General features: G+C 45.2%; 1 protein-coding gene across 9 annotated transcripts in view; it reads left to right on the forward strand.

Annotated features, from left to right (window-relative positions):
• The first annotated feature begins 9,658 nt into the window (after nucleotides 1-9,658).
• EML4 (EMAP like 4) overlaps nucleotides 9,659-17,124 on the forward strand; it is a 161,727-nt gene continuing 154,261 nt past the window's right edge. For 4 of the 9 annotated variants that reach the window (XM_053383313.1, XM_053383309.1, XM_053383317.1 and 1 more), the window contains exons 1-2: nucleotides 9,660-10,034; nucleotides 11,021-11,074. In XM_053383313.1, coding sequence (XP_053239288.1) covers nucleotides 10,010-10,034; nucleotides 11,021-11,074 — 79 coding nt within the window. In that variant the 5' untranslated portion in view covers nucleotides 9,660-10,009. Of the gene's footprint in view, nucleotides 10,035-11,020; nucleotides 11,075-17,124 lie in introns of all 9 variants that reach the window. The other 5 variants (XM_053383315.1, XM_053383318.1, XM_053383320.1 and 2 more) reach the window with 3 other exon arrangements.

A 17,124-nucleotide genomic window follows, 5' to 3' on the forward strand; every position in this document is an offset into this window, starting at 1 on the left:
ATAATGTGCAGTTTGCGGCGCTGCTGTTCAGGATGCTGGCTAGCCGGCCATGCCCTTTCCCAAAATGCTTCATCCCATCCCCAGTGCTGCCCCCCCCCCCCAAGAAGTCAAAATTGGCTACTGAGCAAACTCATCCACGTTGGACTGTTTTTGCTGCCCCCCCCCCCATATGATTGATTTTTTAAAAGAATGTTTTATATTTCTGCAAACTTTGGGGCTTCCCCCATGCCTGCTGCTGCATGCTCAAATACAGCGGCAACACGTAGCTAATGAATGTAATAAATGTATTATTATTGGTAGCATTTATTACATCCATTAGCTACGTGTTGCTGCTGTATTTGAGCATGTATCTCTGTATTGCAACACAGGGGTTTGTTTTTGTCACCCCTGTGTGCATGGCTGTTGCCATTCTGGCTACATAAAGTAACGACATTCACCACCTGAACATCGGAAATCAAGGAAAATATTACAGTTACAGCTACCTGAAGGGCTTATTGGTTTTGCAAACCAAAAGTGGGGACTCAGGATGAAGAGGAGTTGTTACTTACCTGCATAGAATGCACTGTTATGAGAATTCATGAGCAATACTCAGTGAATATGGAAATCACTGTGGGATTGTAACCAATGGGTTGAAGATCACTCGCTGAATGTTTTCAATGATCACTCAATGAATGTTTTACTGCATCATAATCAGAAAAATATGATTTTGTTAGAAGTGAAATGCTGCTGCTGCAGAAACTTGTCAGCTGCTTGCTACCCAAAGGTCTCCAAGTAACATACATTGAAATTATAAACACAAATGCACCATGCAAAGTGGCTGTGGGCCTTTCCTTTTTTTGCTGTGAACCTTGGTTTTTAGCCTTCTTCTCTGTTTAGCTTTCTTTAGTGTCTTTGTGTGCTGGTGATTTTAGTAACTATGCAGAGTAGATCCATCAGACTCAACTGATTTAAGCTGCTAAGTCTGTTGATTCAATAGCTCTTCTCTGAATAAAACTATTGTTGGATATAACCCTTGAGTTTCACGACAAGGATGGAGAACCTTTCATCCTATGCAGCCCACATGATAGAAATTAATAAAAATTATGTGAGGCATGGAGAAAGTGGCTAGAGAAATGTTTTTCTCCCTCTCTCATGACACTAGAACTCGTGGACATTTTAATGAAGCTGAACGCTGGAAGATTCAGGAAAGACAAAAGGAAGTACCGTATTTTTTGCTCTATAAGACTCACTTTTTCCCTCCTAAAAAGTAAGGGGAAATGTGTGTGCGCCTTATGGAGTGAATGCAGGCAGCACACCTATCCCAGAAGCCAGAACAGCAAGAGGGATGCTGCTTTCACTGCGCAGCAATCCCTCTTGCTGTTCTGGCTTCTGAGATTCATAATATTTTTTTTCTCGTTTTCCTCCTCCAAAAACTAGGTGCGTCTTGTGGTCTGGTGCGTCTTATAGAGCGAAAAATACGGTACTTATTCACACAGTGAAGAAACTATAGAATGCATCCATGGGCATAGCCAGGATTTTTGTTGAGGAGGAGGCAGTCAAAGTGAGCTTTTTAAAGGAGATTACCCCCTAAAGTTGTGGAGCATTTTTGGCGAAATCACAGGTGAAATTACCCCCCAAAAGAGGACATTACAGGGGGCAGGCTTTGGGGAGGGGCAGAACCTCAATTTATTGAGTACTTTCTTTTTATAATTTTTAAATTTGATTTTCCAAGATAGAAAAAAGATATGAAAGGGAAAAAATAAAAATAAACTTGCATCAAAAGATCATACAAATCCCATATGTTGAGATTACTCTGGATCTCCTGACTCCCTCCCCCCCATCCCATCCATGGATCCCTTTCCCCTTTGAAACAGGTATAGTAAGTCATTCAGGCATCCCTGGCCAGCCCAAACTCTCCAGAGACATCTGGGTTGTTTGGCAAATGGGTGACTGTTCTTCTCATTCTCTCTGATCAGAAGGTAACCCTCAAGAGATGTGGCATGTTTTTCTGTATCTCCATGGCTGCAGAAGGCACCAGTATCAACCACTGGGGGAGGCCTAGATGGGATGGATGTGGTCCATTGATATAGTTTGCCCAATCCTGCTGTAAAAGATGGGTCTGGGTTGTTTTTTAAATGAATCCCTTCACTGCTGGACATGTCGTTTTTGAGAACTGATTGCATTTCTCAAAATGTACAATTAGGAAACCTTTAGCTTGGGCCCCATGCATGAACTCCTTTAGGGATTATGACTATAAATTATCCTTAAATGCCTGTTTTCCCCTGAGAAAGCATGGAAGCACTTGAAGAATTTAAAATGAATGACTGTCATCCTCAGATACGATGTTGAATTTACAATAAATGAGAGGTGAAAAATGAGTTTGCTTCCCCTCGGGTTTTTGCAGCATCCGAAGAGATTTGCAAAACCTGGGTGGGACTCCTAAGACTGAGCGCTCATGGAAAGCAGTTTGCTATCCTGGGGTGTTCCCATGTTTTCCATGTTTCCAATAGCAATTTGGCTGCCTGGAACAGAGGAAAGCTGACATGAAGAAGTCATCAAGGAAAATCTAAGTTATCATTTTGCATTGGCACAATTCCAGAGTCGTAAGCTATCATATATATAAATTCATTCCTATATCATGCTGCCAGTAACTGATATGATACCTGAATGATGTACTTCCTTTGGGTGGATAGAGTTAATTCGGGATCTGATACTGATGATCTGCACCAGTGGTTTGCTAATAATGCTTATGGAAGGAAATATCCATTAATTATCTGTCCCCATCTGGGGGTGGACAGAGAGGATATTCCAACAAACCAAAACATTGCCTACACAGATGACAGCACTCTATCAGCACTTGACTTTGGAAGCAATGGACTCTGGGAAAGGTTGCGCTACCCATAGGAAGCAGAGAATACCGAGGAAAGAAGCCAGGCCTTTTGAGCCTTCCTGGCAGGAAAAAACTAGGGAGTAAAAAACTGACTAGTGCACTTAATTCCTGTTTGTTTATTGAAGCATTTTTACTCAGCTTCAGCCAAAAAAGGGCTCTCAAGCAGCTTACAAGCCAGAAATAAGACAATCCCCGCCTTCAGACTCACAAGGTAGAAGAGATGACATGAAAGGAAAAGGGACAGGGAGGGAGAAGGGGGAAAGCGAACTCAGCCATTAGTTCTTAGTTACATTAACTAGTTACTGTATTGTTAATGACCAGCAGGAATGGGAAGAGTTCAGTGACAAGAGAACCCAATAGTTGCTGCCTTCTGAGCTGAACTGATGAAGAGAACCTGCTCTCTCATATTTCCTTCTGTTATATATGACTGTTGCTATATGACAGTTAAGCCTCATATATTCAGTGTTTCTAGTGCTGGCATCAATCTTCTCAAGGGGGTGAAGTCAAACCTTTGGAGAATCACAGCGCCCGCTGTGGCTGCAGAAACAAGTAACTCATAACTGCTGCCTCCTGTGTTGTTTTGCTGAATTAACAGCACTGAAGTGACCTCTCCAGGGTGCAAGCCTGGGCAGTGTGCATGGAGGTCCTGGGGTGCCCAGATGACAAGACCTCACTCTTGTCCTCACTGATGTGGCCCAAAGGATTTCATTTCCCTCAACAGCACATGCAGAAACCACCTTCTTGGCCATTGGATCCTTATTGATCTTGTCCGTTCAATCCACTGGAGCCTGTCTTTGCATGCAGGTGAAGACCCTAACTCACTGAGGGTTTGAGACCCATTGGCTACCCTCACCTGGTTTACTGGCCAGTTGAAGCTATTTCCCAGGATGTGGCCGCTGTTCCATGCTGACAGCTTCAAGGAGCCACAGGCGAGAGCTGAGTGCAGGGTGGGGACCCAAAATGGACAAACTTCCCCAGAAGGATCATGATATGTCTCGTGCTCTTGGAAATAATAAAGACCTGCAATTTATTATTTTAATAGCTATGCTTTTTTGTAACTGGTCCTGAGGCTATTTAGTAAATGTCCGGCTATAAATGATTAAATAATACATAATTGATTAAATAAGCATTTTAAATTTCCCTTAGGCTTCATTTAAGTTATGAGGTAGTACAGACATTAGGCTCTGCGTATATAACAAACATCTAATGCACTTCACCCTCCTCCCCTGTCCAATAATCTGGGGAACTGTAGGTCAGGGAAAAAACAATGCTGTCCAGGGTTGTAAAAGCTGTGGAGAGAATAATTGGCTGCACTCTTCCCACCTTGGATCAAATCTATGCTTCTAGGTGCCTTAAGAAAGCAGCAGAGCTAGTGCAGGATAGTGCGCACCCCGGAAATGATCTCTTTAAGCTTCTGCCTTCTGGAAGAAGGTACAGGGTTGTAACCAGCCGCCTGAGAAACAGTTTCTATCCAAATGCGATTTTGGTTTTAAATGCAGTGTAAGGTTGTCTTTATGGGAGTATATTGTATTTAATTATGGGGTATCAGAGTTTTTAGGGGGCTAACCAGGCTGGGATAGCTGGGATAGCAGGCTTGTTGGCTGTGAATGTCTGATAGAGATTTTTCAATTTTGTTGTTGTGTACGGGACAATGACAATAAAGATTATTGTATCGTTGCTAAGGGTGGTGGGAACTATAGGTCTGTGTAAACTACAATTCCCAGGATTCTGGGGCAGGGGGCTGAAATTACGCACTTTAAATATGTGGTGTGTCTGAAGCCTTATTTATGGTATTCTGCACTCAGCATATCCCAGTGGTGTTGTGAGGCTATGCGAGTTCCTCACGATCAAAGTTCACATTCAGCAAAAATGCCGATTTTTAAAATAACTCACCTACCTGAAAAATGTGAATTTCCTAAGTGTTTCCCCCCCCCGTCACTGCTACCCCTGCATCTTAATTGAAGAAATGTTGTGGAGATAGACCTGGAGAATGTGCAAGGGTGGGGGGGAGATTGACATAAAGGGAGATTGACAAAGGATGACCTGCATTATTCATCGTCCATTTAATTCCCCATAGAAGCCCTTGGACAGTTATTATACTTTACACAGACAGACTAGACAATCTTCCTGTGATATGGCAGCCAAATCCTGCCAGTCATAGCTTGGTCTTGTCAGGAGAAAAGCTAACTGTCATCAGAACAGCTGCATCATCATTCTGTTCTGTTTAACATCATCTTCGTACATGTTTGACTTCGGTTCCATTTAATTTAATCTCCTTGCATTGTTTGCTAACACCCTGTAGACTATGAAGAGAATATACACACACGGAGATTCCTTCAGGTCTTTTTCACATGTGCATCAACATGACCCAGTCTTTCTAGTGCTGCCCCAGTTCGAATTTCAGGTAGGGGGTGCTTTTCTGAATGTCCCCCCCATAAAGACAAAACCAAACCCTAAACTGCCCTTGCAGGTAGAAATATAATGAGGACTTGAAGCTTTCTGCACGAGAGAAACTATTTTATTGATTTATATAACGTTCATAATTCAACAAGAGAAGAAGCAGCAAGAAAGAAAGGGAATGGAGGAGGAGACAGGGGTGAACTGGGAAGGGAAAATGTGATTGTTTCAGTTACACATGCTTAGCTACAATAGTTCAGGGCAATTAGGGAACTGAGCCAAAGGCTTCACGGAAAATGTGGATTTTGAGCAGGGATTTGAAAGAAGCTGGTGACATCATGCAGGTGCTCTGGAAGCAAGTTCTAAACCCCAGCTGCAATCTGCTTTTACATAAAAGAAACTGTCTTAACTTCCTCTTTCCTATTAACCATGCCACCCACTGAATGTCCGTCTTCCCTCTTCTCCCACACAAAACCCTTGCAGGCTTGCCAGTCAAGAAGTTTATATAAAAAGCAGGTTAAAAACAACACCAAACTTCTCCACGCATTGTGGGAGAATGAGCATGTTACTTGTTGCCAGGATGCATTTTAAACATATATTCTTCCCTCCCGTGTTGAAGGAGTCATACATATAGCCAGACCTGTATTTGTTTATTTTCCCAAAAGAGGACAAGTATCACCATGGCCATTCAGCTCCACAGCTAAGCAAGTCTCCCCAACCTATTCCAATCTGGTTTAAGGCCCAGGTTTGGCACTGAAACAGCCCTGGTTGATGATCTGCATCAGAAAGGTGATGGTGGAATGTGATCTTGTTGAATTCTCAGCAGCTTTTGATAGCGTTCAAAATCTGGAATTGGAGGCAGGGTGATACAGTGGTTTCATACCGCCCAAGTACCCAGGAAAAATTGGGACACCCTGTTTTCTCGTGCAAGATCATGGCAGCCATTTTGGGTGCCACTCTTTTTTTTGGGTAAGAGCAAGACGCTGATTCAGAAGACGCAAGTCCCAGTTTGGGGCTTGAAGAAGTTGGATGTTATGTGGTTCTGCTCCTACCTGCAGGACTATTCCTAGGAAGTAGTATTGGGGGATTTCTGCTGTGGAGTCCTGCAGGCTTCTGTTCTGTTCCCCATGCTATTTAATATGACTATGAAGCCATTTGAAGATCTGGAGCATGATGTAACCAATATGTAGATGAAACCCATCTCCATTGCATATGTACCAGGTGAGGCTGTGCAGGTGCTGAAACAGTGTCTGTAGGAAGCAATGAGCTGGATAAGGGCCAGTTAGCTGAAACTGAACCCTGAGAAGATGGCAGCACTGTTGGTGAGCAATTCTCACATCTGAAAATTGGGGTTTCCGTACTGTTCCAGTCACACTCCCTCTGAAAGAGCAGGTACATAACTGGGAAAGGGGGTTACTCCCAGATGCAGCATTGCCACTGGTAAGCCAGATAGCATCAGTAGCACAGAGTGTCTGTTCCCAGCTACATCTGTCTCAGATGTTATGGCTATTCCTGGACCACTGGTGTAGCCTTGCCACACTAACCCATGCCCAGGTAACCTCATGTTTACATCATTGTAATGTGCTTTCTGCAGGGCTACTGCTGAAGATGGTCTGGAAATTGTAGCTAGTATAGAACATGACCGCTGGAATTCTGACCAGTGCATCCATGTGAAATCATATAATGCAGATTCCATAGGATCTACATGGCTACCTGTATGTTAACAAGGCTGAATTCAAGGTGTGTAAAGCCAATAATAACTTGGTACCCAAATACTTGAAGGAGCTCCTCTTTCTGTATCAGCCAGCTTAGGCCCTTAGATTGGTAGGCCCTTCTCATTGCCCTGCCAAGAGGTGTAGCCTGAAAGACAGGGCTTTCTCAGTAGTGGCACCTCAACTATGGAATTCTTCCTCCCCTTCCCCCTGGAGGTACAGATGATCTGGGGCTTCCAGCCTCAGGTAAAGATGTGTCTTTTTGGTCAGCTGTTTCAAGAAAATGGAAATTCAAGGTTTAGGTCAATTTGCAGCTGTGTTGGTGCAATGACCGTTATCTTAAAATGTTTAACACTTGTTGAATGGTTATATATTGAAATTTTATTATTTTAATGAACCACCTTGAGATCTTAACTGATGAAGGGTGGTTTAAAAATGGAACCAAAAACAATCCATTATGTGCAGATGACCAACTGCATTTTTGTCATTGCAAGAGAACCTCGGGGAATAACATCCAAAAGCATTTCAGACAAGTTTTGACTGTGCAGAAAACTCCGTGGTTAACAGCGATTAACATTCCCATCGTTCATAAATGTGTCTACTTCTTGGAACACAGTTATATTTCTGGCCATCAGCAAATCCCAGCTGTATCATTATAATACATTACAAATTCTGGAAACCATTTTCAAGAAACCATTTTCAAGAATCCACAAAATGTCACGGAACATTTCCTAGAACGCACTGACATGAACGAAATTTGTGCACTACTGAGTTTGGTGAGCAAATTGGATTCCTAATAGCATGATAGAAGCAGTAAGTAGAAATAAAATACTTCATTTGTAGTGTTGTGATTAATGTTTGTTTTAGATAATTTAATGAACTACCTTCCCTAATTATGTCCCCTTAAGTTATGTAGGAGATTATTATTAGCAAAGGCATTCAGGTATATTACTATGATTTTCAATATGTAATGATACAATGCCTTTGTGCAGTAGAGGGTTAAGATGGGATGTAAATTATATTCTATTTGTTACGAATTATGAGAAAAAATATGTACTACTAAGATAATCACACATTCTTCCTGCTAGCGCCTACCTTTCCCTTCCTGTGTGTCTGTCCTTAGAGCAGAGGTTTTCAACCTTTTTCGGTCCACAGCTTTCTTGACCAACTACATTCTTTCTGTGGCACCCCTGTGGGGCTCAGGAACCCAGTTATGTCACCCCTTGCCTGCAGAGCTGCCAGCCCCTCGCCCCTTTTCGAACCCTCCCTTGGGGAGTGCTCCCTCAGCCTCCTCTCCCCTCTCCTTGAGAGTTCTCTGGGCATCCGCAGCTGCCACCCCTGGTCTCTGAACTGTCCCCCTCCCCAAGAGAGGTGCCTCCTCACATTGCCCCACAGGGGCCTGGTAAGCACCCCCTGGCCAGCCCGAGGCACCATTCGCCTGGGGAGCTTGCAGCCAGGGCTGCTGCAACAAACAGCTCTGCAAGCCTTTGGGAGGCAGAGAAGCAAGAGGGCGTCAGAGGAGGGAGGGAAGGGAAGAGGGACAGAGGCCAGTGTTGCCCGCGGCACGCCTGACCATCAGTCAAGGCGTCCCAGGGTGCCACAGTACACTGGTTGAAAATGACTGCCTTAGAGTGTTAAAAGAAAAGGTAAAAAGGCAAAGGATCCCTGGACGATTAAGTCCAGTCAAAGGCAACTATGGGGTTGCGGAGCTCATCTTGCTTTAAAGCCAAGGGAGCCGGCGTTTGTCCACAGACAGCTTTCTGGGTCATATGGCCAGCAAAACTAAACTGCTTCGGAAGCAATGGGAGACCGTGATGGAAGCCAGAGCGCACGGAAACGGCGTTTACCTTCCCGCCGCAGCGGTGCCTATTTATCTACTTGCACTGGCATGCTTTTGAACTGCTAGGTTGGCAGAAGCTGGGACAGAGCAACAGGAGCTCACCCTGTCACATGGATTCGAACCGCCAACCTTCTGATCGGGAAGCCCAAGAGGCTCAGTGGTTTAGACCACAGTGCCACCCATTATGGCAGGACTCTTCATTAACCACATGTACATAGATGGCACCATATAAATAAATTCCAGGCGTTCTCCATTTTAGTCTGGCTAATTTCACAGAAATTGCTCAGAAGGGTGCCTGCACATTTGAGCTCCTTGCAGAAAAAGGTGCCTTATATATGCAGCAAACAAACAAACAAACAAACGTGAACCTAAGACCAAGGGGCTTCTTTTCCACATACAACTGCAGAATCCTACGCCTTGCCCCCCAAACGACTTATTCCCGAGCAAGAGAGCAAAGGACACACCCATCAGAAGACAGCAGCAACTTCACAGTGCGCACATGCACCGAGACTGCAACTTAATGGTCCGGCGCTTGCTTGCTTGCTTGCTTGCGACATACTACTCGACTCAATTCAACCTGTTGCAAGACAGACCGCGGGCCCACTTGCCGGTTGGGACCACGGAGCGAGCCCGGTCTTGGCGCCGGTGCGCCGCTCTCCAGGCTCCGCTCGGCCTCGCGCTGCTCTCCGCGCTCCCGCGCGCGCCAGCCCCGGAGCCTCCTCCTCCTCCTCCCCCCACCCCCGCGCGGCGTGCGCAGCGCCACCATCGCTGGAGGGGAAGCCCCGGCTGCCAAGTGGGGCGGAGTCGGAAGCGCGAAAGCAAAGAGGGCTGCTGCGGGGCGGGCCTGAGAGCGGCAGCAGCTGCTGCGAGGGCAGGAGCGAGCGAGCGGGCGCGCAGGCGGGTAGGCGAGCGGGTACCGGCCGCGCGTCGCCCTTGCCCAGCTGCGTGGGGAGCAGGAGCGGCGGGTGGCCCGACAGCCAAGCAGCGCCGCGGCTTGGGAGAGCCCAGCCGGCAGGCGGGCAGGGCGAGCGAGCGAGGCGAGCAGCTCCTGCCCCAGGCACCCAGGGAGTAGCTGCTGCTGCCGCCGCCACCAGCCGCCGCCGCGACGGTGAATGAGCTGCTCCCTCATCCGCCCGCCGCCTCTTCCCAAGCGACGACAGCGGCTCCGCGCGGGGCTCCTCTGCGCCCAAGATGGACGGTTTCGCCGGCAGTTTGGGTAAGTTGGGGCGCCTGGCTGCCCCTCGGAGGGTGAGCAGGGAGAGAGGTGCCGCGCTGCCCCCTCGGGCGGGGGTGCCTCGCTCGAAGCAGGGAGGGAGGGACTCCCCGCCCCCCGGCCCGGGATTTTTCAGGTGGAGGCGTGTGTGCAGGAGGAGGAAAACGCACCGCACTTCTTCGCCTTGATCTTTTATTACTGTGACCCCCCTCCCCTCCTTGGGGGTTGACGTGTAGGGTTACCTTGATGCAGTTCCCATCTTTCTTCTCGCCGTCGCTTGCTCGTCCCCCAATATCTCCTTCTTCTCTTCCTGAACTGCCCAGCAAAACCCCTTCGTTTCTTCCCGCCCAGGAAATGCATTTTGGTGAGGAGGTGCATTTTTGGGGGTGTGTGTGGAAAGATAACCAGCGACGGGCATCGGAGGGAAACGCGTCGGTGTCAGTCATTTGGTCTGCCTCGCGAGGGACGGGGCCGCCTTCCCTCCTTTGGCTGAAGTGTGGGGAGGGGGTGTCGACGAAGAAGACAGAAATCTTATTCCCCCCAACCCCCTCGCGTACCCCCCACCCAGCCTTAAGGAAAGCGCTGGGAGACATGCATGGTCTAGATCTCGTTATCATTTGGTTGCAAATGGGCGTTTCAAAGGGAAAAGCGTGGGGTGCCACCTCACGCTGTCGCCCAGCCTGTATCTTTTGAAAAAAAAAGTAACAAAAACAAACACCACCAGTCACAATATGGAGTAAAATGCTGCCTGGAGAACGAAACTAAATCCTTTGGCAGTCTTGGTTGAGGTGTACAGTGTGCTTATCTCTCTCTGCTCTTCTTTTCTCAGAGGTTTAATTGGCTGATGCACCTGCTTTCCTGTGCATCCAGTACTTTGCACTGCTTGGTGTGTGCATAGGGTTGGAGATTATGGCATGGGAGTTAACGTGGATGAACCTGTTATTTGCCTTTAGGCAATGAAGCTAAATAGTGTTTTCACTTTTGTCTAGGGCCTCACATGTCTTTGCTCTTTTCCCGGCTCACCAGTCGCCTTGCTGAAAAAGGTTTAGGATGCAAGCAGATGTGATGCTTTAGTATGACCCAATGTGGGCTGATTTTCTTTAAAGTGGGGGCTGTGCTTCCAATGGCCTTTAATGTGGGATGGGGTAAAAGCACAGCCTGAGATGCAACATCACACCCCTTTTCCAGCCCATGCTTTGCACTCCTTCCTCAGAATCTCTACTCCACAGTTGTTCTTGCTACTGCTTGGAGTTCACCTCTGATTATGGAGCCCTGATGGGAGAGAAATGCTTTTGGGTGGGAAAATGTAGGCTGGATGAGAAAGGCCTCAGCCTCCCTTGCCTGCCCATGTTGAGCCTTAAATCTTCCTTCCGCATTGTAAGGAACTGAGAGTGACCTGACCACATGACATAATTTGCCACTGTAAAAGCTACTTTATCTCTCTGAAATAGATGCCTGAGGAAGAAACTTGTCTAACTGACTGTGGGCAGACAGTAGTTTGCTGGAGAATAAAGTGTATTGTACAAAAGTTGTTTCCTGTGATACTGTATGTTCATTTTCCCATATTGCTGTGGGGTCAGATTGTTTTAGTCTTTTGCAGTTCTTCAGATGCTTTTTGTGAAAGATGGAATAAACTCCCAGCAGCTTGACTGGCAGCCAGAATTTAGATACGATCATTGTGGATGTTTCTTGAGTAGTGCCCATGAGTATCTCACTGGCTGTGTTTGAACGTCACACCATGGTTTACATTTAACTAGTCAATATTTCTCCTCAAACCACAAGCAGAGAATAAACCATACTGATGCTTTGGAGAGAAGCAAACCATGAGCCCGTGTTCATGAAGCACGAGAAACCAAGGCTTGCGGTTTGTTGCTCTCTACAGGGTGAAATAAAGCAGTGATGTTTGAGCAGAGTGTATTACCACACTTCTCATTTGTGTTAAGTCATACTTAAACATTAACTACAGTGGTACCTCGGGTTACATACGCTTCAGGTTACAGACTCTGCTAAACCAGAAATAATTTTGCTTCAGGAGAACAGAAATTGCGCGGCAGCAGCGGGAGGCCCCATTAGCTAAAGTGGTGCTTCAGGTTAAGAACAGTTTCAGGTTAAGAACGGACCTACGGAACGAATTAAGTACGTAACCAGAGGTACCACTGTATTTGGATTGTGTGACATGTAAGCAAGGCCTTCCTGTCTCTCTGCTTCCACCCCAACAGATCTGGAGCAGCTACTAACACTTTAAAATTATTTAACTAGGAGGAACGAGTGCATACCCACATTTATGTACATTGCCTTTTACAATCGAGCAAGAGGTCAGAATTAATGCAGGGTTAAATCTCAGCAGTGACCCCCTGCCATTAAAGAACACTTTAAAATTATTTTTCTGTTCTCTGAGGAACTTCACTGCTTGGACCATTTGTCTGGCAAATAATCACGACTTGGGTCTCTGAGCAGGACTAGGGGAAGTGGGTGCAAATAGAATAGAATCTAAGTCTGCAGACTGTAGTTTCCTCACACTTCTCACTTCAGCCTCTAGTGAACAGGTCCTTCGGGTTTTGTATTTGCAGAAGTGCAACCTTTCTTGAAACATTTCTGCTTTTTGAATTATAATCGAGGGATGAGGAGTCTGTGCCCCCCCCACAATGTTGTTGAACTCCAGCTCACATCAGTTTCAGCCAACTTAACCAGTCACCAGGGAACTTGACCCCCCCTTCTGTTTTTATCACTTCTAATAAGCTACTAATGATAAGCTACGAATAACTCTTGATCAGGGCAAAAATATTGCATTGGCGTTCATAGGAAGATAGTTCCATAGCTCTGGAGAAGCTTATCGCCTGCATAACCTTGGAATGTCCATGCAGAATTTCACCTTTTCTTTCCCTCCTCAATTTCCAACCATGTGATCAGTTTTAATCTCCACAGAGCCGAATTTCATAAATCAGCTTATCTTTTTATGTAAGAATTGGTCACAAATATAGCTTGTTCTTTTTTTACTTGGCAAGGTCCCAAGAATAGAGATACACATGTTGGCGTTGGGCATACAGAAAGAGCACCGACCAGCTCCTGATCTTAAGGGACATGACCTTAGATGTGTCATGTAGTCCTGTTGAAACTGGAGACGTGCATAGCTAGTGCTAGCCTTAGTTAATGGTATGGACCCAGTATTTTAGCAAGGCATAACTGAGTGTACCCTTAGTTTACATGTTAACTCTCCTTCATACACACACAAAAGTCCTTGTGTTCAAACAAAGTTCAAACAAACAAACAAAATATTGTATACCTGGTGTCAGACTACTGCTCTTTTCAGTAAAACGTCATGTTTCTGTGTGCAGCACCAGTTGCATGCAGTCTGAAGTATTGCTGTCCAGACATGGGTATATGCCTTCATTATGAAGTAGGCCAGCTTGAGTGTAATGGGACTTAATTACCGTATTTTTTGCTCTATAAGACTCACTTTTTTCCTCCTAAAAAGTAAGGGGAAATGTGTGTGCGTCTTATGGAGCGAATGCAGGCTGCGCAGCTATCCCAGAAGCCAGAACAGCAAGAGGGATTGCTGCTTTCGCTGCGCAGTGATCCCTCTTGCTGTTCTGGCTTCTGATATTCAGAATATTTTTTTTATTGTTTTCCTCCTCCAAAAACTAGGTGTGTCTTGTGGTCTGGTGAGTCCTATAGAGCGAAAAATACGGTAAATGCATGCCATGCTTTTTGGGACTGCTGCCTTAGGTTGAGTTTATGCATTTTGTAAGGTCAGTTGCCTATTATTATTATTATTATTATTATTATTATTATTAATGGGGTGGGGGGAAGAGGGGTAGATCCTCACTAAGTCAAAGTCTTTTGAGAAGCCAAACTTTTAAATTCTGGACCAATTATGTGATTGCTTTACTGGTGTTTTGTGATTCTGTAGAATTGCTTCCTTCCCATTTCCTCCCCAAGCTTCTACTCTTGCAGTAGTGAATTAAATTCAGGAACTTGAGTGAATGTTCTGCCGAACTACCCCCAGTGTGTGTATACTAAGTCCCAATCTAGGAAGGCAAACCTAGGAAGGTTTATCTTCCTAAATTAGGAATCAGCAGTTGAACAGATTCTAATGTGTCTTGCAGACTCTGCTTTCCTTCTCATTCATCAGGAGTGTTCAGAAGTGGCTGGGGTGACCTGAGAGCCAGAAAGGCTCCTCTCCCCTGTTGAAATCCCATGCCAGCTGTAAACTCACAGGGTGGGATTAGGCAAATCACACTTCCCCACCTGCAATATTAAGATGATAATACTAGCTTACCATACATGGTGACTTTAATTATAGTGACTGCATTTATTACCTGTCTCTTTCAAATGGAGAGCCAAGGTAGGCTAAAGATTAATAGAAGAGAGCCATTAAAACTCCTTTCTAGTTTAAAACTTGCCACCATATTGGAGAATTTTTGGCCAGTCTCCCTGTGTTCTATTCTTGGACAAGGTGCTTTAACCACATGATAAGTTATAAGTTCCATGTTTGGGATGATATACCTTTTAAATAGTTCCGTTATTAACATAAACCATTTTTAACATTGTGGTTTAATTGTTGATGGCTGCTCTGGGGTCTTAGAGCGAAGAACAGGTAAATTAATACAGATGACTTGAAAACTGAGTGGGGGTTAGGTTCTGGGGATTGTGCGTAAAGCTGAAATTGCATATAGCCAGAACCACCCCAAAACTGCCCCTGCATGAAAACCCAGTGCGGAAAGAGCTTTTAAGCTCTGTGCCTTAAAGTAAAGGGACCCCTGACCATTAGGTCCAGTCGCGACCAACTCTGGGGTTGCGGCGCTCATCTTGCTTTATTGGCCGAGGAAGCTGGCATTTGTCCGCAGACAGCATCCGGGTCATGTGGCCAGCATGACCAAGCTTCTTCTGGCGAACCAGAGCAGCGCACGTAAATGCCGTTTACCTTCCCGCCGGAGCGGTACCTATTTATCTACTTGCACTTTGATGTGTTTTCGAACTGCTAGGTTGGCAGGAGCAGGGACCGAGCAACGGGAGCTCACCCCGTCATGGGGATTCGAACCACCGAGCTTCTGATCGGCAAGTCCTAGGCTCTGTGGTTTAACCCACAGCGCCACACGCGTCCCTGTGCCTTACATGCTCTGTGCCTTACATGCGTTTAATTAGTGCAGTTGCGGATGGCCGGCAACCAAGTGGATAAAGCTGTGATCATGCAAGTTAAATGCATTATTATTACTACTACTACTACTACAATGTGAGATATGGTAGTAAGGTATTTCTGCTGATACTGAATCTTTATACTGAGACAGACGACTGGTCCGTCTAGTTAGATATTGTCTATGCAGTGGCTCTCCAGGGTATTAGGCAGAAGTCTTCTAGCCCTACCTGGAAATGCTGAGGACTGAATATGGAACCTTATGTACACAAAATAGGTCATTTCCCGCTGAGCTGTGGGCCTTCCTATTTAAATTTGTGCTGAATGAAATGACATTCTTCTAGATTTGTTAGTTTGGGAGTGCTCCTGAGCTCTTCTTTGTCCTTGGGTGCTGACGTGATACATGTTCAGATGGACCTTTGGAAGTGGGGGGCTGAGAAGGAAGCAGCACCAAAAATAAAAGAGACAGCTTCTAAGTGGTATCTTCAGTAATAGACTTAACAAGACAATAAAGTAGTCACGTTTCATATACAGCAGTACCTTGGTTTTCAAACATCTTAGTTTTGAACAACTTGGAAATCGAACGCTGCAAACCCGGAAGTCACTGTTCCGGTTTGCGAACTTTGCTTCGGAAGCTCCTGAGCTTCCGTTTTGACTGTTGCGCTGCTAATTTACGTCCCCCTGCATCATAATTAAAGCCTTCTTCCTTCCGTTTTGACTGTTGTGCTGCTAATTTGCCCCCCCCCATTGTAAATGAAGCCTTCCGTTTCTGATTGCAGTGTTCTGAGCTGATATTTGGTGCTTTTGTTTTTGCTGGGTTGGGGTTTTTTTGCATTTTTGTTTGTGTGGCTTTTTCGTTTTTGTGACTGTGACTTGTTCTTCGTTTTATGAGACCCTGACTTGTGACTTCATTTTTGTGACTTGTTTTTGTGACTGGAACTCAGTTCAGCTACTGATTGATTGATTGTGTTTCTGTGGAAATGGGTAAAAGCCCCACATCCAAACAATGACTATCATCAGTGCAGGTAAGTTTTTTTTTTAACCATCTACATTGTTGTCTTATTTTATAGTACAGTACAGTGGTACCTCGGGTTACATACGCTTCAGGTTACATATGCTTCAGGTTACAGACTCCGCTACCCCAGAAATAGTACCTCGGGTTAAGAACTTTTCTTCAGGATGAGAACAGAAATCGTGCTCTGGCGGCACAGCGGCAGCAGGAGGCCCCATTAGCTAACGTGGTGCTTCAGGTTAAGAACAGTTTCAGGTTAAGAACAGACCTCCAGAACGAATTAAGTTCTTAACCCGAGGTACCACTGTACATAGATTATTGCTTTCATTTTATGGATCAATGGTCTTGTTGGATAGTAAAATTCATGTTAAATAGCTGTTTTAGGGGTTGTTTTTAAAAGTCTGGAACGGATTAATCCATTTTGCATTACTTTCTGTGGGAAAACGTGCCTTGGTTTTGGAACGGACTTCTGAACGGATTAAGTTTGGGAACCAAGGTACCACTGTAAAGGATTTGGAACTTGCTCTCCTGGGAAGATTGGATGGCTGCAGTCAGTCTTTGTTTGTTTGTATTGTATAGACATTCCTTATTTAAGAAAACTTTGGTTAAGCTTGCTAGCTGCCTTGAAGTCTTTTTGAAGAAAGATGGGATGAAAATGTGCTAACAGATAAACCCATAAAAAACAGTTAATAGCTGAAAAAGTGAACATTCCTCCAAAAAGGAGATTCTTTACAATCTTTCGGAAGGAAAACATGTGTACACATGTACTGTATTAAAAGCTATGATGAGGGGGAAATAAATTTCAAAATACTCCCTCTTTGTCTGAAGTACATATAACACCACAATGTATAAATTCAGTTCTGCAGCCCTACACTAAAACCCATAACACTTTCTTGTTGGGTTTTCTGGAAAATGTTACTTATTGAAATGATCTTGAGCGTGAGCCT

The sequence above is a fragment of the Podarcis raffonei genome, chromosome 3, assembly GCF_027172205.1.
Source record: "Podarcis raffonei isolate rPodRaf1 chromosome 3, rPodRaf1.pri, whole genome shotgun sequence".
NCBI lineage: Eukaryota > Metazoa > Chordata > Lepidosauria > Squamata > Lacertidae > Podarcis > Podarcis raffonei.